This window comes from Strigops habroptila, chromosome 7 (assembly GCF_004027225.2).
Source record: "Strigops habroptila isolate Jane chromosome 7, bStrHab1.2.pri, whole genome shotgun sequence".
Taxonomy (NCBI): domain Eukaryota; kingdom Metazoa; phylum Chordata; class Aves; order Psittaciformes; family Psittacidae; genus Strigops; species Strigops habroptila.
The window spans coordinates 7879110-7903813 of NC_044283.2; the positions used below are offsets into that span (position 1 = coordinate 7879110).

The window sequence follows — 24704 nt, forward strand, 5'->3', positions numbered from 1 at the left end:
ATTTGAAATCAGCTCCTTCTGCTATACACACACATAAAAGGTGTGTAGAAGAGAGACTTACTTAAGAACTAAGAAACCCAAAGACTTCAGGACCTAAAGAAAAGCATGTTCGAGGAATTACTCTTTCGGTCTTTTGTTTGCACAGAAGAGCAGACAACTCCAAACATCTAGATAGGAAGAAACTAGATAGGATAGAAAACTGGAGCCTCATTTACTCCTCTTCATTTTCTTTTATATAGACTTGCCTGGAAAAATACTATATTGACTTCTACCTTAAAGTATTTCTTAATTTAATTTGTAGTTTAATAAAAATTATTCAATCCTTTGCTTCAAAATGCACAGTAAAAACCTCATTCATCTGACCATTTGATTACTAGGAAATCCCCACATGGATTCCAGAAACACTCAAAATCCTAACCCAAGGCACTGAGTATCCTTCCTGCCATGCTCTCCCTTCCACCACTCCAAAAAGCTCCCAAACTTTAGAGGCCTTCTTGATACTATCTACTCCCAAATAATTCTTCTACCGCAGACTCCCCTTTTTGCACTTCTCATTTTAAAATGGAAATTCCCTTCCATGCATACACACAAGTCTTCACCTTGCACTTTCAGCAACAAAACCTCATTTCACATCAGGACTGCAGCTGCATTTATTGTAAGCCAGTTTTAGTCTTTCATCCAAAAATCCACAGCAGTCAATTATACTAAGGTAGTCTTACAGATACAAGTTTGAAGAAAGTTATTTTCTCTAGTATGTTTATATACCACTGAATTCAAGAAGTCTTTCTGAACATCAAAACCCCCACAGAGATGAGTTTTCTGCACTAATCCAGCTAAAATCTAGGACCTCCTTATCTTCTCTCTGTTTCTACTGATCTCACAGGAAGTTTCTTGGGTGGAGACTTGAAGAAGTTTAAAAGCCTCTGAACCATATCTGAATTACTGGTACTGGTTTCGTTTTCTTGCATTTGCCTATTTCTGATGTCCAAAGACAGATCTAAACCAGAATACAGTTACACAGAAAAAACCTCAGCCCTTGCACATCTTCAGCCACTTAGAGCTGAAGAGATCACACACCCTGTGTGACCACACAGATCACACAGATCAGCACAGCAATTAATTCCAGCTCTTAACATATTCTACTTACCCTTGTTGACATAATCAAAGCAGCTCAAAACACTTGTCCATAAGCAAGATAGGCAAGGCAGCTAAATGACCTGACTTCAGTCCAAGGAGGCCTGTAACAGCATGACACAACTAGCCTTGGAAGTTACGCCTTATCCCAAAAGGAAAAGGGTTAGTTCTTCAAAACAACACTATGACACAGTGCTTGGCATAAAAATGCAAAAGATAGTCTGTATTAAAAAAACCTAACAGCAACAAACTTGAGCTGCCTATACAGCATAAATTAAGCTTTGCACCTCCATTGCATACTCTACAAAAGTAGAAAAACAAGTCCAAAAGAGAACAGTTGTGTTTTAAATATTCTCCTCAAGATCCATCCAGTGGTCATCATGATCAGATAGTTTTATAAGAACTATAAGTCTTCTGGTTTTATGTATTTAACAGCACTGGCATATTCACCTCAGTGCGGCACACAAACCAGCTCTCTTATGATATCTACCTCAGCTAAATTACCATATATTACTTTTTCCAGACATAGTGCAGCAATACCAAGAACTCCACACAGACATGAGACCTAATCAACTGCACAAATGTGAAGGTGGCCATCTATAGACAATGCATCTGAAGACTGGTTAAAAGGAGGGGAAAAATGCCCAAAAAAGTACATTATGCTAACGCACTTCACTAGTTAAAGTTGAGTGGCACCAGCCACATAAGGGAAGGCTGGAGTATAAGAACTTGATTGAAATGATATCATGGGCACATTTATAGAAAAGCACAAGATCACACTATCAAACTGCATCATGAGGAATTCATCACTTGGAAGGGTCATAGTAGGACAAGAATAACAAGTGACTGCAGTCACCCACACAATACAGCCGTAAGAGGAGACAGAATAAAGCAAAAGCAGACCCAAAGCAGAAAAAAGTTGTAGTGTTTTAAGAAAGGAGTCAGAGGTAGGAAAGGTTCACAGAAAGGTTACTTCAGAAGAACCTGGTTTAGAGTTGGGAAAAGGATAATCCACACAGGAACTGATCTCTAAATGTACATACTGTGGAGGGATCAACAAGAAAGAGCGAGCTAGAGAACCAGCTCCAGAGCACACACTCAAGTAAGTGATCAAGTGATACAATCAGCCATTAGCAAGTTATGCAATCACTCTCACAACCTTATTTGTCACCCCAGTTTCCTAATAAGCAAACCTAACATGCAAACCATGTTAGCAATGAACAATAAAATCCAGTTTCAGTTAAAACCTTTGGTAGCCATGCTCACATGCTAATCTTAAAGATAAACAAAACATATCAACTTCTGCTTTATTCACTTGCCGTTTACACTAAGTTGAAGCCTGGGAACCTATATAATCTCTTTCAACAAGAGACTTAAGCTTGGCTATACATCTGACAGCTATTACTTTTTGGGAGATTTTGACGTTTCTGCAGTATTTAAGACTAACCAAGAAGGTTGCGGAACAGAAACTAGTTGGGTGGGGAGTGTTACACAAGAACAAGCTTATCATAAATCTCCAAATATTTTTGAGTAAATCTCAAATTATTTTGAGCTCAAGTTGGTCAGTGAAGGGTGAAAGCAGCCTGGTACAAGTTAAAATACTCTGAGAGCTGTATCTTGAATACAAAAAAATAACAAGGAATCAACATTTAAACAGCCTATGTGACAGATTAGCACTCCTAGGCAAGACTTCTTTATACAAAGAGTGTTCCCATTCATATAAAAGGAACCTGTCGCAAGTTTTCTGCATGGAGTACAGCAAGAAGATAAAACCAAAATGAAACAACTAGGAACTAGTGGTTTTAGTTGATCAATGAGCTTCCTAAAGGAGATAAAAAGCACATTAAAACAAAAAATACAAGGGGAGAAAAAGCATCACTAACAGTCACTCATGCATACTCAACTCTGAGAAACAGTCCAGAATATCTTGCTTAGTGGTCTTCAGGTTTCTAACACCTAAAATTTAAATTGGAGAAGTAAACCAAAAACATTACAGTTGATTTTTTTTTTTCATAAAACAACACTTTTTAAGCAAACTGGTAATAATCAAGCCCTTTAGTTGTTAGAGAAAGGGCATTCTATGCCTTACTCTGTGTACAGAAAGCCTTTTCAGAGAGAGAATAAAAAAATCAAAGTAGGTATGAATTAAATTAAAGAATTTAAATACAACTGGTCTGGAATTTATGTATAGAAGGGGAGTGTTAACAACAGCGTTCATAGTTCACTAACAGTTCCACTGAGGTTTGTTCTTAGAGATTAGAGGTTATTACAAATATGACTGTTTGCTAAAAATGCATTTCAACATCCTGCCATTCCTCTTTGTTTCCTCATCTATAATCCTCAGTTTTACAGTCTCCAAGCACGAACTTCAAGGACCAAGTTAATCCTGCTACAACTTAAAGGTAAAACTACTAATATGCATTACAAACCATATTATCATCACAAAACTAGACCTGACCCCCACTCTGAATAAGTATAGATCAAATGATGCCCCATGGAAGGCACAATACAAGGTCTGTTTCGTAAGATGGGAAAGACTTTACCACAACAGAATAAAAAAATAATACCAAGTATGACAGCAGTTACAGCAGCCAAGCAGTACTGTTTGCAGTATTTCCTGTAAGATATCAAAGCAAAAAAAGGTCTTTTTTAAATAAACAGAGGAGAAATTCAAAGTGTCCCAAACCTGTCACTCATTATGCTCTGCAGACAACATGTTGTAGCAGTAGTTTGAGTCTCTTTCCTATTTAGGTCACAGTTCTCGCTACTCCCACAAGTTACTGTGGTACTCTGACTGGGACAGAGAAATGCCTCACATTGCCACTATTAGTCACAGTGAATATGGCAGCATATTGATTTTTACTTCGTATGACTGGTGACTACTTTCATCAAGACTGGAGAGAACAAGATTCTAAGCTGAAGTTACTTCACAGGTGCACAAGGAACTCACAAGGTAGAAGATCCTGCATGTATTAGTAGAGTCATACCTGAAGAAGAAATACCATTTATGCTTAAAAAGCCATTTGAAACCAAAGGCTGTCTGAAGAACATCAGTTTTACAAATCGTGCTGCTTGGGGAGGTAATAACTGGAAAAGACAGGCATTGAGAGCTATTCATAGACCTCAAGCATAAGCTAAAAAGGCAGCAGAGGACGTTCCTTCCTTCCCCCATCAAATGCCAGCACCCCCTCCTGAAGTACAAAGTATGCTTTTTTTTAAACTCATACATTTAAGGCACTAACTTTGAGATTGTCAAACTGCTGACAGGGGTAAAGAAGGAAGATATCCGCAAATTCTGTCTGGGAACAGAACTTTTGGCAAGTTTTCTCCCTTTTGCCACCATCATCTGGTTGCTGACTGTGCCATGCATCCTACTTGTGTCACAAACAGTAATATAAAAAGAATGACTCCTGCTTCCAACATTCAGTTCTGTTATCCTCCCTCCAAAAGAATGAGAGCTTACAGCAACAAGTAATAGTCCATAACATCCTTATAAAACATAAGCACATGCAGGCACACACATATCCAGCGATGGGGAAAGAAGCTGGCAACGCTTTGGAGGAAAAAGCTTTCAGGCCATGTGGAATTAGTCAGGAGACATCGTGCTGGCTTGCCAATTTCCAATAAACAGACATGTATTTTGTAATGATGCTTAACTGCCATTTGACAAAAATGTTGATTCCCAGTAGAACAGTTCCATACTTCAGGTTTGTACCATGGAAGATGCACCCTAGAAGAAGGGTGATGTGCCTACAGGAAGGTTTGTTTTCTCAAGGCCTGTTACTGAAGGAGCATTTCAAGTTCAAGTACCTACACTTTTTGTTTAGTTCTAGAACACAGCTGGGCAGAACAGCACCTAAACTGAATGGTGACAAAGGCAGAGACTAGAGGCTCTCCAAACCATGCATCAAACCATCAGACAAACTCCTTCAGGCAATGATGTTCAAGGTAAGAAAAACAGTTATCTGTCTTTGAAAAAATAACTAGGTCAAGAAAATACTCTTCAGTGTTTAGAAAAAAAGCCTACAAGGCTATATCTTAAACATTTTGACCTGCACAACTCTGGTTTAGAACATATTTATCAGTTATATTTCAGTACAGAACACCTAAATCTGTTCTCCACAGCAACATTATTTAAGGAGCAAGACTGGGAAAAAATGTTCCCCTCTAATACTGCTCAACCTAAAAAGCTATTTCTAACAAATTAAGGACTTCATTAATTAGCAATTAGAGCTATAAGGAAAGGACCTTTTTCCTCATAATGAAGAGGGGAATTATGCAAGACGTGGATTATCCAAGCTCCAATGCATCTGAAATGGAGCCCTAGATGGACAGCAATCTCCCCTTTTGGCTTTTGTTTTTAACTATCAAGGTAACTCATATTCTTCACATCAGGAAGAGGTAAAAACATCAGATATAAGACTTGCATTATCTCCAATAACTTGGCAAATTGAAAATTTGCAGATATCTGCACTGACACCACAATAAAACTCTCAGTTAAATGGGTTGGTTTATTACAACAGGATTAGAAAAATTGAGAGCAAGTTCAAATTCAAGCCTGGTAGAGGCTGAAGCCATTGGGATAGCACCTGCCGGTCCTGCCTGAGGGACCTGCCATCGATATCAACGCTTGCTGCAGATCATCTGAGACTACACAGCAAGCTTCAGATGTGCCCTAGAGAAAAGCTTTTCTGCTCTAAGACACCTAGACATATTTTGGAAAGGCTTTCTTTCCCAGAATGGCAGTTCCTGGGAAAAGTTACCAAAATCAACAGTTTTGGTGTCAAACAGCTTCATCAGTAACAGAAGACTACCAAGGAATTTTACTAGTTTTATACCAGCCACAGAGTTACACATGAGCAACATCAGATGCACTGGAACAGCATGGATTCAGAAGACCACTCGTGTTCAGTAGAGCCATTACGTGCTATGGACAAGGCTCTCCCACTCAATAGAAAGTAGGAGACTTGGTGATTAAGCACCCCAGGCTACTCAAAAGAAGCCTAATACTGCCAACTGGTAGCTTCCGGCTTGCTGAAGTAATTATTTATAGCACTTTTAAACTATGCTGAAGCTACGTAAAGTTGTTAATCTCAAAAATAATTAGGCAACCTAAAGTTTAAAGTAAAGCTTAAAGTACTTCTACTCATCTAAATCAAATATGAAGCTAGTGTTACATGAACACTAATGCAGGCAAAATATATCACTTCTCCTAAACTCTAACAATAGATTAAAGTTTAATCTCTGCTGCCCTAGAATAAAATCACAAGAACTAAGTGAACAAAAAAACCCCAATAGGTAACCCTGTGAGAGCAATTCACATTGCTTTTGTATCATGATGTAACAAGTTGGCATTTAAAGGCTTCATATATTAGATTAAATTATAAACTGGGTAGGAAATGTTTCTCTAAACTGTCCCACTAAAAGGCAAAATACCTGTCAAACACTAAAGCCTAGCAGAAGCAAGACGTTAAGGATCTACTAGTCATTTGCTGTCCCACAAATCCATTATTGCTTCCTCATATGGAAAGTTCTTAGGGACTGCCATATTCTGAAGCCTGGCAGTCAGAAGATGACTCACTTGCTTTGAGACAAAACATTATTACCAAAATAATGCCTGTTTCATACAGACATTGTAATCACCATTGTATTTGGAAGAGGAAAACAAGGAAAAGGAATTCAGCTTCCCTTCCTCTGAGTCCTCCTCATACAAAACTCAAACCACAAGGGTAGCAAGGGGAGGGGAGTGAGGAAGGAGAAAAACAAATACTAAAGTGGTTTCTATAACCAAAACCTCCATAATTTCAAAGCAGACTAAATGGCTGCACGACATTAACTTGCTACAGGATGATCACAGGAAAGCACAGCTTCAGAGAAGATAATGCATTATCACCAATGCCTTGCACACTGGTTATTTGCTTAAGAACATCATTAAAATACCAACATAAGAATTCAAGTATTTAGAGAACCCAAGCTTAAAATTACACAAGAGTGGATGTGAAAAGGATGAAGTGTTTTACAGTTAGCACATCATCCATGTAATAAGATAAACAGAGGAAAACGAAAGCGAGTGATGAAAGAGGACCTGTAATTCAGAACAAGGAAAGATGTCATTTCACCCACCCCCCTACCAGAGCTTTTTGGAAACAAATTCAAGTTCCCAATAAGCACTTTGTTGAACAGGGGGAGTCTCAGTCTCAATTATATCCTAGATTCAAAAATAATTTGAAGGAAGTTGACAAGAAGTAGTTTCAACATCTGGTTTTTTTGTTAAGGACGCCCTTTTTTCCAGCTGTATTCAACCGTATAACTGAACTGCAAAGTTCAAGAAATTACTATTGCAAACATTAATTGCTAACAGAGATGCTTCTGCTTTATGAAAAAACTCACTCTTCCTTTGAAAGGAAAAGAAGAAACAGTGAAAGCTTTGAGAATCAGGCATCCTTCCCAGTTTAATTTGTTGGACTTAACATGTATCATCAAGCCAAGAGGATCCAAACTCACCCACCCAGTCTGCCACTAAAGTCTCCTACATCTTGCTTTTGTAATAACTGCACTCTTTTGTTAGCATTGTTCTTCCAGGAAACCCCTACAGCTTACACAATCAACTACATGTATTGCAAGCATAAGGGCTCACAAGCTGTCCAAAACCAAAGTTAATTCCACAGGACAGTGTCTCTGAAATCCACAGCATTTTTTCCCCCCTCTCCATTTTGAGCTGAGTTACCCATTACTTATATGCACTTGGATAAAGCCCTCAAGATTTACATGAAAAGCTCAGACAAGTCAGTAGCTACACACCATAGCACCATGTGGTATCCTAAGCCTTATGAGATTCATTGTGAAATGAAGTTATAATCTGGCCTGCCTGCCTTCTAGCCAAATTCTGGAAAGGTTTACACAGTATTTACCTACCCCTGAAAGAATGATCTAATAATCTTACTTCATTCTAGGAACCTAGACTCTTCTCACTGCCACAAGATTTCATCACAGCACACTAAGGAACTTAAAAGCACACAAGTCTCTGATCCTCCCCATTAACAGTAAAAGCTCCCAACATTTGCTCCCCAACCTGCCCTTTAAAGTCAATCATGGCGCTAAGATTGTCTTTAGACACCACTACTACAAACATTTTGGTGAGAGACATGGCCCTCTGTAAAAGACTAATTCTTATTTCACCTGGTATAGTGTCTAAACTTATTAAAAGAAGTTAAAATTTAAGAGTTATGTTGTTTTGTTAGTTAAGCGTAACACCCAGATTTACAAAAACTCTCAAGATTTTCAATGATTTCACACGCAAAACCACCTGTAAAGAGATGGGGGGAACCTTACTTATAGAAAACAAACATCAGTTTTCAAACACCACAGTATTAATAAGAACTGTGTAATTATAGACAAGCCTTTGAACTGATGTTAACAAAGTCACTCCTGATATAGTAAGAATTAGAGACTTCCTACATTACTTTCATGCAACAGATGTGCAGTGCATCTATTTAGGTTTAGAAGAATGGAAGAGAGCCATACAGCTATGCCTGAAATGACAAAATCCAAACTCATAACTGATTGTCAGATAGTCACATAAAGCCCAGTGCAAAACACAGATTTCTAACAAGGCTAAAAAGCTGTCTTTAAACTGAACTACGTATGCCACAAATGCATACTCTATAAAAATAGTTTAATACCTCCCTGAAAATACTACTGCCATTTAAGCAAGTTCCTAGTGAAACAATGGACACTGCAAGAAACAAGCAGTAGATGCTACATATGATTAAAAAGTTAAGAATGCTAACAAGTACAGATATATTTAAGCTCCAGTAATTCAAATACAGGGACAAACTCCTAGTTCAACTGGTCCAAGAGGAAGCACAGAGCTCGCAGAGGGAATGACTTGCTTTCCTCGAGTCAGAAATCAGCATTGACTTTTCTGTGTCAGGTTACTGCCTATTCCCCCTGTTTGAGAAGGAAAACACCACTTGAACTAGACACCACCCTCCCGATTGATTTGTAACAGCATGTAATAAAGTTGTATTGGTTTGAGGGGGCAGGGAGAGTGGTGTTCAAGGCCAGGTTGGATGGGGCTTTAAGCAACCTGCTCTAGTGGAAGGTGTCCCTACCCACGCCAGGGGGTTGGAACTGTATGAGCTTTAAGGTCTCTTCCAACCCAACCCATTCTAGGAGATATATATATATCTCTATATATATCTATGTATTTTGGGAGTTTAACTCCACTTCTTAGTTATGCACATCTGCACTGCAGCCCACAGAGATATAAGGGTTTGTTCTGATGCAATTCAGGTTAATGATTTTCTTCCCCCCTTTTTTTTTTTTTTTTTTTACATTAAGTTTAGAAAACAGCAGTTGATTTTTATTTTTTTTTTTGAACGTAAGAACTTCAACATAGGAAGCAGCATCTGTATAATACTTCACAAGAGAGTAAAGAGATAAGAGGACTGAAAAGGTTCATCACTTTCTACAAGATATTAATTTTGATTAATTCTATTTCACTGGAGTACTCTGAAGAGCTTTAAGACATAGCTGTTAGTGAAAGCAATAGTCTAAGTGTTTGACTGCAAATGGAGATGGAGATCTAGCTGAACACTTTAGCTGGGCCTACTCAAGTCTTCAGAAAGCTCTGCAAGAAGTCCTTGACTATTATTTCTTACGGCAAAAACTACTGCTCATGTGTATCTCCTCTAACTCTCATGAAATATTCCAGGCCAAATGCATAATCATTCCTAACATCGTCACAAAACAGAAAGGAATAACTGGATTACAGACTCCTAGTCTCTAGACACCATGCTTAGTATCTGCTATCCCTCCTCCAACTCCTGCAGAAGTGGCTTTCAAATGGAGACTAAGAGCTCATATGTCTTCATTAACCAGAGGACCAGGAAGCTTAAAGTTTTATTTCCATAAAATATGGTCATGACAGTAGGAAAGAGATCCAAAAATACATGCCACTATCTTAAGTGAGTCTGAATGAATTTTACAGCTTAAGTAAATATTTCCCACAAAAGGGTCTTTATCTCTAAGAAAACCATGTTTCTGAAGGCATTTGAAAGGCTACAGTGGACCAAATACTAGAAAAACATATACTGTGGGAAATAATCATGCATCAACAGAGAATTAGACAGGATGATTTAAAACATCTTTCCTCACCCATGATTTCCACAATTGGTTTTTATAGATGATAGTAAGCCAGATGTAAATAGTCACTTACACAAACTTCAAATTCAACTGCTGTACGTCATTTTTCATTTAATTTGAGGATACAGGAGACTTAATCACACTACAGAGTAGATGAACACTGCTCAACTTCAAAGAAGCCAATTTAACCTAAAATGCAAGTAAAAATACTCGGAAGTTTACTAGACATCTTACCCAGAGACAGGTACAAAGAGTTCAAGAACATCTGTGCTATGTCACCAATGACAGTGGTTCTGGGACTGTCACTGGCCATCACTGATGTTTGCTCAAAAAGTGTCTGTGTCTAAATGCCACGGAAGAGTAGGCATTGTAAGAAATTGTTCCAACAAAGAACGGAAAAGATGAGGGGTGATGAGTATAAGCTACTCCTGGGCAGATTCCAACTGAACACAAGGAGAATTTTTCACAATGAGAACATTCAGCAGTTGGAATAATCTCCCCAGGGAAGTGGTGGATTCCCAGTGTTGGACACAAGATTCAGCTGGACAGGGTGCTAGAACATCTAGTCTAAGTCATGCTTTGCCAAGAAAGGTTGGACCAGCTGATCCTTGAGGTCCCTTCCACCTGGTATTCTAATGAACTTTACACATACCTGTTCCTCTCCAAAGAGGAGCTTCTCCCAATCTTAGCAATTCTCTAGCTCCTAAAACTAACTTGCAATGTATAAATACAATAGCTTGACCAAGCCCTAGCAGATTGAAGCTGACTTGCATTTCATTATTCAAAATCCTGCAGGCATAGCAGTAGTTTATTTTCACTCTGAACCTTACAAGAAAACCTTAGGAAAGTGTCTTACTCCATCTACTTTCTATCCAAATATTTGTCCTCCAAGTCATAAGGCTGCCTGCTGCCTTTAAAGAAAAGACACACTTTGGAAATGTCAAAGTCTTTGGCCTCTTGCATGTACGGGTACATTACATAGGCAAACAGTAAAGACATTTTCCTTGAGGTCCACTGCTGACTATTTCTTTTCAGCTATAAATTAAGCTTATGCCTAGAATTACACAAAGTAGATTTAAACCACTGATTTACTTAGCTGAACAATTTTGATACCCAGCTCCCTTCCTCTGAACAAGGCCATTGACCACTGAGCTTGAACTACTTCATGCCTTTTGAAATACAAATCATGTTATCTTTTGCTTTTTTGGTTTATGATCACTTACAGAAATTACTACCATGGGAAATAAAGAAAAAGAACAGAAAAAGGCCCCAGAACTGTTTCAAAGCAAAGGTAGGCCAGGATTAACTCTACTTTTCAAATGTGAAGTTAAAGGTTCCCAAAGGAATAGTATTAAGTTTTCAAACAAGAACCAAAATTCTTTCCCTGGCTCAACTGCTTCATTCATAGCTGTTCTTTTTGGTTCTTAACCTTATACAAAGGTAAACTACTAGCAAATTGACTAGTGTTGCATATTTATAGTTGCTACAATTTTAATGATCCCAATCAACCCCAGTCCAATCCTTCACTACATATACCTCATCTGTATTTTCTGCAAACCATATTCCAAAAGCCAAGGGCACCGAGGGTGCCCTGAAGCAGAAGATATCCCCATACAGTACATTTACCATCTATTTTATTTGAGAAGCAACGACACACACGAAAGCATCACTGAACTGCAAAGTGACATCCACAGATAGAAGAAAAAAAATCAGGCCTATATTCTGACCAAGAGATGCTGTAAGTACATCTTCTTACACTCTTGCAAGAGCCCTAGTGATTAATACTTGCAACTGTATTAAGTATCTTACCCCAATCACACTACACAAGCGTAGCGCGCCAGGTAGAGAACAGCCTTTGCCGACTTCACTGTATCCACAAGCAGAAAATACATCTACCCCAAATAACCTGTTTGATCCCATTTTAACAGGGGGCCGTAAGAGACAAGCTTCACATAAGCATCTCAAACTATTTAAAGCAACATGCTTACTATTTAGAGAACACAATCTAAATTAACTTCATGAGCCAGTACTTAAAGCTACCTCAGCCCATCCAGGCTTGACTCCCAGGTTACTCTGCTAGCATTGTGAGGGACTCTCGATACCGCTTCTTACACATGCTAAAGCAGCAGCCTGGGAGAAAGCCTAACACCAAGTGAGCAGCTACTTCACTACACTACTCATTTATTACAGCATCTTTTCTATGTCTATACTTAGTTTTTACTTGTAGCAATGACACTGCTAATACAGCTTGGGAACATTATTCCATTTTGTTGTACCATAATCAAAGTGAACCCATCTTTAACTATGCTTAACAGGGCGTCCTTGGAATTTTCTAGACAAGAATTCAAAGGATCAAGGAGAATGCTTTAAAGCTTACTTTGCTTAAGCTTAGTGAGGTCACAGTATGGCTAACTCTACTACCTGTCTGCATACTGACTATGCAGACATAGTAGTGACCTCAGTTACCTCAAAGAGGAATAAAACAAAACGAAGGCCTAATAGTTCACAGACAGCAACCACAAGTTGTTACCCTGGTTTAGATACTTAAATAATCAGTACCACATCTCACCCTTATATCTATTCACCTTGGCTTCTCCCAGCTGGCCTACAAAAGTAAAACTGAAGTAAGCAGATGCAAAGATTCCACAAGAGAGACCAGGAGTTACTAAGAAAGCCTCTGCAGGAACAGTAGCGATCATCTGATCCAAGTTCTGTTGCAGCACTCTGATGTGTTCTGTCCTTCATAAAACACTGCCTCCTCATCACACCCTTCAGGGAAATATATCCACCTCCACCATTCATCCATACTTTCTGTATATTTTTAAACTGCTGTGGAAATCACTATCAACTTGTCCCTCTGCTTATCCTCATACTTCAGTGATACTAGTCTTGCTGTTTTGGCCAGAGTTGGCAAGTCTTTACAACTCAGTTGCTATCTTCTGTGATAAGCCCTCCTTGCTATATAGATCCACAAAGCCACCGCATTACTGTGAGGCAAAACATAAAATCAATAATAATAGAGACAATTTAAGCTCAATTTACTTTAATGATCAAAGTTAAAGTGTCTTGCTGATTCAAGACCTTAAGCTCCAACAAAGAAAATAAATCAAGCATTCAGGTGTCTGGAGAAGATGAACAGCTTACAAACATTAAACTGCTGTAGAATATTGTGAATGTCCAAAATAAAGGGTTAAAAAAAACCCCCAGAAAATAGATCTGTCAGTAGTCGTCAAGAGTTTGAGCCACTGATGCACACTTTGAAGCCCCCAAAAAAGCCAGGCCATCATGCTTCAGGAAGTATCACATTGCATTCATTGTTCCTGAACCTCAAAGCAGCTGCTCTCTCAGGCAAGGTGCCAGGCTACACAGAGCTAGGCCTGGCATGGTGTGGCACTTAGGATGTCCCTCAGTACCAAGAAAACCCACCAGTACAAAACCCAGATGACTTAACAGCATTTTTAACAAGGCAGAAGCACCCTGTGGTAAGAAATCACAACTTCAGTTCCCAAGTTCCTTCACAGTTTAGACACCCTTAACACTTTTCAATGTGTTTGTCTTACCTAGTCTAACCTTAATGCACAAGATGCCATAGCACCAAATAGTTAGAGCTACTCCTTACTTGGATAAAGCCAGCTTTTTTTTTAGTATTAACTATTTGAACAGACCAAAGACCACTTTGAGAACACGATGAAGTTTGGCAAGTGGTGTTTAAACACTTCGAGTAGCACAAGAATGTTAAACACCAACAAGACTTCAAACTACAGCGTGTTGTTTTATCTGAAACAGAATTAAATCTCACTGTCACAATAAAACCTGCTTACACACTGCAAAACACGTGCAACCTCTTGCTGTTCTTTACTTGTTGCCCCTCAGGATGAACTAACATGATTCATGAAGCAGAACATCTGAAAAAGCTCACCAGTTTCCTCTTCAGTAAGGAAATGTTTCTATCCATCTACTGCAATTACCAGTTTAAATGCCACCTTATTCTCTGGCAGCCCCTGTGATAGAGTTTATTATCTGCAGAAGAGCACAAGTCCAAAGAGGCTCTTTGCCATGCACAGTCATCTTGAAATACCAGGGTGATCAGATGCTGCACTGAAGGAAGACAACACTCCTCACCAGAACCAGCTTCTTACTTGGGCTATTGAGAACAAATACGAAGTAGGCATAAATACTGTGTTCTGCATCTAATACAGCTATTCTTGCATATATAACTGAACAGAAATTTTGAGTCCTTCGGGGCTAAGAACAGCTATCATATTTTGTTATCTTTTCCTACTGTCTTTTCCACTTGTTTTTACAGCTGTCTTCATGTTCTAGAAGGTCTGAAGTTTCACAGTTTGTATTTTCAAGTCCAGAAAAAGATCCTTCCAGAATTTAGCACTATGCAAGAGCTAAAGTGATGTACAGCAATCTGCCTGATCATTTCAATCTATTTCTACGTATGTGAATTACTCATTTTACTGAATATTAATGTAGTGTTTTCCATGAGAATTGAAGCTATGGCATATTCTTTTCCAAGAGCACATAAAATCTAAAACAGAGGGGGAGTACAGTGAAGTAAAGTGTGAAGGTCTGTGGCAGAAGAACATAAAATCAAAGTATACAGAAAGAAACAGTTTGTGGTGTTAAGAGCTGCCCAATTTCTTTCTTCCTTTTAAATAAAGGCACAAATTAGAATATTAAAGAGGCAACAGTGGAAGGAGCAAGCCATGAACAAGAACAGAAACTAAGGACAGATTAATAATCTGAATTTACTGACCTATGAGCTCTAAACTTAGAAGGCAATGACAACGGGAACTTCTGGTAAACGCTGATTTAAGAGAATTCCTAGCTGAGAAACCCTGAGCAACTCTGGCAGGTGTTTCAATGCCAACCCTTCAAGACCTTAGAGTGTTGGCAGAAATGGCTGCAGACCCGAAACTCCCCTCTTCACAGTCATGGCTCCCATATACCACCACAGTATAATGCAAGAACTCTCCCTTCCCAGCACCTTCAGATCTAACCTAACATGGGTCAACTATGACTTAAGCTCTCCACAAGCATCTAATTACTGACCTGGTTTTGAGTAGCTATTTGCTAAGTTTAGCTTTTCAGGAAGATTTAAGGATATCAAAATATTTGCAGTAAAGCTCAGAACAACAACAACAAAAATCCTTAAAAGCATTTGTTTTCAACCCAGGTCTTTCATAAACTGACTTAGAAGAGAATTTGAAATCACAGAAAAAGTATTTTTGGAAGCAATAAGGGGCCATCAAGATACGTAAAAAGAGGTCTTACTGAACTTCCCCTTAGCGTAGTCCTGATCTTCACTGAGTTATATGCAGATATAGGACACATGCACATCTCCTTGTATGACACTTCAAAACAAGTCTTCCGTAGTATTAGCTTATAATATTTTACACAGCAGTAATTTTGTTTAAATTGGGAGAAATGTTTAAGACCACAGTATTTGTTTCAAAGCATATACATCTGCCAGGATTTGGGACATGGGGAGAAGGTAGGCTATGAAGAAACATAAGAGTTTTAGCAGTGTAATGGGTAAGCAAGCTGCCATTCTAAAGAAACCCCAATATTTCTTGACAACTTCATTCAATTTTTACTTCAAATGTTTTCAGTACTGGCCTAAACAGATGTTTTCACTGAAGTTTAGCATGTTTGGAAACTGATCTATTTCCAAACTATACTTTGTGCCTTTAATTAAATACTCAGTAATATCTCTGAAAGAAGATTCTCCAGAAACAGCTAGAAAAAACCCCATCAGGCCTTGACACTGCAGAGGGAACTTTGTTGCATAAACTACTCAGCTTATTCTAAAAACATGATTTCAAAATAGGTCTTATAGGAAAAAGTGATCAAGACTGGATGAATACTAGTTTGTGCAGCAGCAAATCTAAGTAGCCAAAAAACTTCCTATACACACAGGCTATATTAGGTTTTCTCCATATACACTGTTATGCCATCTAAATAATCCATACACCTGAGCAACTGGAACTACTCTGCCAGTCAAATACTGCATCTTACTTCTAGAGCTTGAAGAATGTAAGCAGCAAGTCCAGCCAGAAATGGAGCAGGTTTTAAATAAAGAAACCTGCGTTAAACCACACGGGCAGCTGAAAGGCAAATCCGCTACTATTTCTGGAGTAGATTAGCAAACTAATCTCAGTAGTGATTAACACAGTAACAGGTAAAATCTGATTAGCTAACAAGCAAACTTGCATCTTAACCAAAACTCAGAACAGTGTCTAGCCCTGTCTAGAACAGAACTGGTTACCAGCCTTGTGAATAAGCAAACAGATTATTCTTGTATGGCTTGCCAACGAGTGACCTACTCCACAGTTTCATCAAAAAAGCTGTATTTTTTAATTAAGAAAATCCTTTAAAGTTCTACTCAGCTTTTCTTTTGCACAGTGCAAAGGAGGAACACTGGTGCAGAACTATTTCCTTTCTTTATGCTTTTATAGCTATTTCTGCAAACTGCCTCTTCCTCACTACTCTTAACACATCTACTCACACAAACCTCCTGAGTCTGCTACCTACTAAAAGCAGTAGGGTTATATTCTCACAAGCACAAAATATTCTCTGACCATAAAGTAAAACTCAATTTTACATCTACAGAAACTAAATTAGCATCTTCAATTTTAAACTGCAGCAGCTGCCTCTGTGGACACAGAAGCTTTGAAAAGTGAGCCGTGCACATGCATTTGTATTACATGCAAAGCGTAGGCTTGAACTGGAGTTTACTAGTTTTTTTATATCAAAACTTTTATTCTTACATGAGGAAAGTAGAATTCTGAATAACTGGAATAAAACACCTCTCCATTGAGCCAGAGCATCTGCAGCTGCTGTATTAGAGCACTACTTCAACTTCAGACTGCTTATTAGCATTTTCTTTCGTTAGTTCATTTATATAGGGGTTTGCTTTCTCTCATTTAACATTATGGAACTACTTAAACTGCAAGGGGAGGCTAACCAAACAGATTTACACCAAGATGATTTAGAAATCATTGCACACTGTACTCTGGGAACAGAGTGGCACAACCTTTTCGCTAGCCTGTCCACCCCCCCTTCAAAATGAAAGGGAACCATGGAGAAGTCAAGCCATTTCTTTGGTCTCTGCTTCAAGCATCTTTTCATAGCTCTTTGTACTCTATATCAAGCAGATTGGACTTTAAGAACTGGGCTTTGGGAACAAAAAGTAAGTAGCTTTAGGTTATATAGCAAGTATAAGGAGCCTGCTATACTGCTGAAGGTGATGTGTATCAGTATAAGAACACACAAGCAAGTCTGTAAATAACCCCTTAGTTCAATTTATCTAGAAACAGCCTTTCTGCAAGGGTTTCCCTTCACACACTGAGGAAAGTAAAATCTCACCCGTGTCATTTTAAAAAAGTCTAACGATGGCCTGTTCCATCGTACATCCTCCTCCCGTCTGCGCTTTAGCCGGCTCTTCTTTTCATTCAGAACACAAGGCTGAGAGCGGCATCTCAACAAGCCCTGACGCCGGCTGAGCTCGGGTGTGGAGGTGGGAGTGCTGTTGGCTGAAGGCAAGAGATTTCCTGTCTCGGTGATGTGCTCCTGGGAGAGGGAGAGGCGGCGCCTTGGGTTAAAGTCACAAGGGCCTCCAGAATTCCAGCGGGTACTCGAGCTTGTGCTGCCCTCGCTACTGTCCACAAACCCGCTGCTGGCAGAGGAAGGTCTGGGTACTGGTGATGTGTTGAAGCTGGTGATAGTGAAGACATTATTGAGCGACAGTATGTTTTGTGGCAGACTGATACTTGTGCTTCTCTGTAAGGTAGCACTTCCATGACTGTTGCAGCGTTGCAAGGTAGCGCTACCGCCACTATTACACCGTCTCTTTGACACAGGAGTCCAAACTTTTGAGTTGCCAGGCTTCCACGGGGACCGACAGCGAGCCAGCTCATCTGGCTCAGACAGGGACCTGCAATGGCGTTTTGTCGGTGGTGCCAAGGGTTGACCCGAGTTTTCGTTAAGGTTTAATTCACTTATCCATCCGGACACCATAGATGTACTGGAAGATTCCTGCTGCCACTGCAGACTACCATTACTGGCAGTGCTGGTGCTAAATGGGCACACTGGGAAAGGGTAAGCTGAATTCCTTGTTGTGTCAGTCTGGATTGGGTAACCGCCATTTAAAGCTTTCCAAGGACTCTCTTCTGAAAAGAAAAGAAAGATGCGGGTGAAAGATGTGAAAAAGACAATTTGTTTTAAACCTAGTTTAATGTAAAACCATGACTCAAACTCAAGCTTAGAAGGATGAGCCATGAATATCCAGATCTTAAAATCACACTACAGTTACATATCCATTTTAAAAAGGGTAGAAAATTCAAAAACCAAGACTAAAGTATTTCAGAAGCCAATCCAGGATTGCAGTATGTATGTAACCTTGTTAATGCTGCTTGTTGTATACTGAAAGATTTCAGCACTGTGTTTCTCAGTGAGGAACAGGGACAGCTTCCTTACCTGCTTCCTAGTGCACAATACATACCACAAATTAAAACCTGTAACAGTGAACAACTTATGGTCCAACTAAAATGGATTATTAACAAGTAATGCAAGAACCCACCAGGGAATTTCTATTTTTTTAATAAAAGAGCAGGATAATCTCTCAGACTGGTGTCCTTCATTTGGCTGTTATGCTTTTCTATTAAGAATACTTTAACAAAGAAGAAGTTCGAAAGAGATGGGCGTTCGCATTCTGTGGTGTGAAAAGCTTTACTTTAAATTAGAAACAGTATAAAGTTAAAGCAGATTGCAGGTCGTTTCCTTTTCTTGCTCATACTCAAAGTGTAGGGGATAAAAATCTTAATTCAATGCATAAAATAAAGCAAGTATCCCTTAAGAACCTCCTGCAAGTTTCACTGTGAATACAGGCATAACCCACAGTGCACGACTTCTCATCTGAAGTGGCAACGCTGGGTTAAAAGCAGTCTGCCAGTGAAGCCTCTCGCTCTTTTGTAAAGCGTTTCTTTGAGAACATTCTGCACATTTTACAGCTGTTCCTCCACATTATACAATGAAGTGTAAGAAGAACTACAGCAGACTTTGGATTTGCAAATTGAAAAGCAGCAAAACTGTTGGCCAGTTAACAGTGCTTCATGCTTGGTTAGAAAATTTGCTAATTTAAACCAATTAGCCAAGTAAGTTTCACTTATCCCAGCTTTAAAGAAAGGGTATTTAAAATAACAAGTTTTTCCCCAATGCCTATTTTAAGAACCTAGATATAACTTTAAATACTGGTATATTCTTATAGCTGCCTAAGTTTTAGAGTAATCAACAGATAAAAGATTTGCTGAGTAGCTTTAAAAATTGCAAACGCAAATAGTTGTACATGTTCCATGCCCAAAGTATGTCATGGATTATCCTGTTTATTTCAATCTTATTTAAAGAACAGCCTATTGTCTCAAAATCATTTAACTGTGCAGACAGCTGGCCTATTCAAACAACATGTTTTATTAGAATTCCTCTGTCCTTCCTCCTCCATTCTTTCAGATGGGTACAACCACATACTGTGCTTTGCCTTAAGCATGTAAGCTCTTCAAGGCAGGGACCATCCATAATTCAATGCAAGTAAAATAGCCGACACAATGGGATCCAGATAATGTTTGAAACTCCTTGCATGTACTGTAGGACAATTTGCTAGCTTGGACTGCCCTGATTTTTAAAAAGCCTTAGGAAGCTTTCTCCCAGATTGGGAAGCGGGTTTAAAGTATACTGAGAAATAAAGTCACAAGCTGCACGTGTGTTTTAACTGTTTACATGGTAGAACCATAAAGGTCTTTTCCAACATAAACGATTCTAAGATCACCAATTCCAACCGAACACTGCCACGTCCACCACTAAACCATATCCTTCAACTGCCACATCTACACATCTTCTAAATACCCCCAGGGATGGTGTCTCCACCACATTTGCTAACTTCCATTCAACTGGGACCATCCTGGTTAGCCACACTGCTGATAACTGAAAGCAGTTTGGTGAGCCCTTCTGCCAGTTCCCTCAGTACCCTCCTGTGGATCCCATCCAGACCCACCCAGATTTGGGTGTGTCTAAGTGGTGTAGCAGGTCGCTCACCATTTCCCCTTGGATTATGGAGGCTTTATTCTGCTCCCTGACCTCATCTTTCAGCGCAGGGGGCTGGGTACCCAGAGAACAACTGGTCTTACTATTAAAGACTGAGGCAAAGGTGGCATTAAGTACCTCAGCCTTTTCCTCATCCTCTGTCACTATGATTCCTCTGGTGTCCAATAAAGGACAAATTCTCCTTAGCCCTCCTTTTGCTAATATATTCATAGAAACATTTTTAATTGTCTTTTATGGCAGTAGTCAGATTAAGTTCTAGTTGGGCTTCCGTCCTTCTAATTGTCCCCCTGAATAACCTCATGACATTCTTGCAGTCCCCTCCTGAGTTGCCTGTCTCTTCTTCCAAAGGTCATTAACTCTCTTCTATCACCTAAGTTCCAGGCAAACCTTTCTGCTCAGCCAGGCCAGTCATCTTCCTCACTGGCTTATCTTTCAGCACCTAGCAAAGGCCTGATCCTTCACCTTTAAGGTTTTCTTCTTGAAGAATGTCCAGCCTTCCTGGACTCCTCTGCCCTTCAGGATTGCCTCCCAAGGGACTCTGTCAATGAGGCTCCTAAACAGGCCAAAGTACCCCTGAAAGTCCAAAGCAACAGTTCTGCTAACTCCCCCTCTCCTTAGTGTCATTTCATGATCGCTATGACCAAGACCATCCAACCATCACATCACCCACAAGTACTTCTCGGTTCACAAATGACATCCAGTGGGCACCTTCCCTATTTGGCTCTCTCACCAGCTGTGTCAGGCAGTTCTCTTCCACACATTCCAGGACATAAACTGCTTCCTCTCCTGCTGTAGTGCACTTCCAGCAGACATCTGGTAATTTGAAGTCCCCCATGAGAACAAGGGCCAGCGATTGTGAGACTTCTCTCAGCTGCTTATAGACTATAGTTTACCTCTTCATCCTGTCTTGGTGGTCTATTATAGACTCCCACCATGGTATCTGCCTTGTTGGTAATGGTATTCAAGATGAAAATACCATTTCTCTCTGAAAACTCACACAAACCAAGATTCGCATTTTACAGGGAATCCCACTGAATAAAAATCCTCCGTCCTTAAAAACACAAAAGACCATGCAAAATTCCAAGTCTATCCCTTAATAAAGCAGTACAAAGTTTACATTTCAGTAAGTGGCATTTTAATTTTTGCTAGATACAACTTACTCTTATTCTAATAGGACCAAAGTGGGAAATGCAGATAACACTTGTATGAAGGCACTGGACTTCAACTTACGGCTTGCATCATGCTGGATATTCTACATGGTAAAGCATGTAAGAAGGTGTATAAAGATTTCTGCTGGTTGAGGAACCTGAAGGGATGTTTAGCATGAAAAACAGCACTGCTGTGCTTCTGTACAGCATAGCAGATATTGAACCAAAAAAAAAAACGTGTTACAAGGGCTTTTACTATGCAAAGCAGATCACAAGCACAAAACCAACAACCAGCTATTCCCAGTATTGTTCCAAGACCAGCTTAAACCAGCAGGCTCTACAATAGCATGCTCCATCCCCCTCACCTTATTTACAAAAGAAAGGCTGCTTGCTATACCAATTACCTCAGTAAAACACAGCTAAGGTTTCTGAAGAACTTACCATTGATTTCGAAAGGGAACAAGCTGCCACTTTTGTTCAGCTTCTCAGATGAGTACTGAAATCAATCAGAAGAAAAAAGTTTTAACTGTCTGAAACAGTCAGCATAGGATACTGCATGCAGTTTTCAGTTCCCCTATATGTGCATTTAACAATGTCTTTAAAAGGACTGGGTATCTTGAAGAAATTCCTGAACAGCTGATCTTCATAAATAAAACCTCTGGTATCTAGATATTTCTAATGTTTTCTGATATATTGTGAGGTATCAACCTGTTTCAAGAGTTGCAACATTAGCCCATGTGAATAAACTGCAAAATTCAGAGCAATAATTCATCCTTAAAGAAAAAGCTTCGATCCAATTCTCATTTCAGTGGAGAGGAAATTACAGGCTAACAATTGGGTTTCCATTTTCAATCTTCAAGCAAAACACTTCATCTTCAACTACGAGACAGGAATAGCTTTATCTAAATTCAATATACAAGCTCTTAAGGGTCACCACCATGAACATTATCTCAATCAGGCTTTACCAGTATTTTATGTTTTCTTAGAACCAGTGTAGCAAAACGTTTGCTTATTTCTTAGAGTACAAAAGTCAACAAAAAATCCTTACTATCCAAAAATCATCTTTTGCAGACTGACAGTCTTTGAAATCATGGTTTATTGGCAACGGCTCACTACTCAGAAACAATATAAAGCCCTGCTTAAAACCATGTTTGCGTGTAAAAGGCTTCAGAATTTATGATGAAGCCTCATCAGTAGCATCTGCACAGTAGGACAAATTTGTATGCAGGTTTTCCATTTTCTTAACTAACTTCACCTAGAAAATATTACTACAAAGGCATTCTTAAAGGGTTTAGATCTCTGAGAAAGAATAGAGCTTGATATCCAGCCTCCTATAAAGGAGTTATAAGCTTAAGACTCCATCAGAGTCCAAGGGTCATTATTTACTCGCCCATCACCACCTCAGGATGAAGAAGAAAACTGCTTTGAAAGAGAGCAACACACTTTATGTGAGCATTGTTTTATTGTGTATAGCCAAAGAAGATAGCATTGTACATACACTTCCTTTCCAGATACAAAGTCAATTTTTAAACAAACATCCTTGTGCTACAAAGCTTTTCTTGCTGTACAGCAGCACATGGAGTGCTAGTGACAACTTTATATCCTTGAGCCCCACACAAGACACAAACACCAAGCTATGGTAATATTCCCTTGGTGTTATTGTTTGAGGTAGGAAATAATGGAACAGATGAAAGGATAAGACAACAATCACATATTTAATCTTATTCTTTTTTTAGCAATGTCTGCATATGAAACAAGCCATTTGATTTTTACTCTACATTTGCAACTGTAGATGCATTCTTAACTTAAAGAAGGCTACTTTAAAGAGCAGAACCCCAAGTTTAACTGCAAATCTGATTGAGATTCAATTAGCCCCATTCAAACCATCTGAAGCCTGCAACTTGACAGCAGCAGCAGCAGTCACTTTTACTAGTTTGCTTTTCATAGCTGCAGTTGCCACTTATATATACACACATATATTTAAAAAGCCAGTATGAATTGTTTACTCTAAACAGCTAATAAGGTATCATACAGAACACAAGAGCACATTAAGATAACAGTAATAGTTACATTTCAGCTGTCCCTGAAGGGGAAGCAAACAAATTGGAGACTTAAAGATAAGGTTTTTCAGCAAATTCCTCCCTCTCCAGTTTTCCCCAAATGAAAGGCAATACCAACCTATTCAACTATCAGAAGCTAAGGAAAAGACTTTTGTAACAGAATTGTGTCAAGTGTCTTAGCTAACGTATCTCGACCCTCAGGGAAAATGGCAGTAAGAATGACTTAATCATAACATAAGGGATGTTTAAAAGACCATTCACACAGGCTAAGGTCTTCAATGCTTAGAAGGAACAGAACCTCAAGGACAATCCCATGTGGCGATTAGATCAATATTTAGTTTTCACAAGTAGTTTTCAGCCAAATACATCCTTAACAAGGTTCTCTCCACGAATGCCTGAGTTATTTCATTACCTGCACTTTAATCACCTTAAAAAGTCTTGTCCATCAGGTAGAGACTAAACTACTGTGTCTGACAGCTGCAAAGCACTAATAGCATTTTTTGAGGAGGGCATAGAAAAAGTGGGATCACATACACACAGACTATCCATACTACAGAGAACCGCAATGTTCTCTAACCCTGACAACCACCCCATCCTCTTAGCTATTTCTAATCAGCTCCTAGTGAAGTCAGAACCCAGTTCTATGACAGAGCAGACATTACCACTACAACTCTTCAGTGATCATTTATACAGAACCTTATTAAGTTACAAAAGGTGCTAATTCTCTGGAGACTCAGACCAAAACCCCTCACTAAATGTCACATGTGACATCATATGCAGGTAAGGGACAGTAAGCTGCACTTAGTAAAAGCTCAAGGCACTTCAGGGTGACGAAGGAGACAAGTAAAAGAATCTCCTTTATGATCTAGAAGCCAAGTTATATAAGTCACACTAAAAATACCCGGAAACGCTATCTGCTAGCGTATTTTAATGATGTCAGGAAGTGCAAATTTGAGTAGACTATCAGGCTGTAAATTGTTTATAGGAGGGAGGATCGTTTTTATCTATACAGCACATAGCACAATTCCCACTAGATATTACTGTAACAGGGCACTGAACCAGTTTATCAGGTCTCCTGGGTTGGCCACGCTCTACCCTCCCCCATTCA

General features: G+C 39.2%; 1 protein-coding gene across 5 annotated transcripts in view; it reads right to left on the reverse strand.

Annotated features, from left to right (window-relative positions):
* FAM53A (family with sequence similarity 53 member A) overlaps positions 1–24704 on the reverse strand; it is a 71864-nt gene that overhangs the window by 20872 nt on the left and 26288 nt on the right. For 4 of the 5 annotated variants that reach the window (XM_030492696.2, XM_030492698.1, XM_030492700.1 and 1 more), the window contains exons 3-4: positions 21978–22032; positions 17659–18461 (exon numbers count right to left, since the gene is read on the reverse strand). In XM_030492696.2, coding sequence (XP_030348556.1) covers positions 17659–18461; positions 21978–22032 — 858 coding nt within the window. Of the gene's footprint in view, positions 1–393; positions 3752–17658; positions 18462–21977; positions 22033–24704 lie in introns of those variants that run through there. The other variant, XM_030492701.2, reaches the window with a different exon arrangement.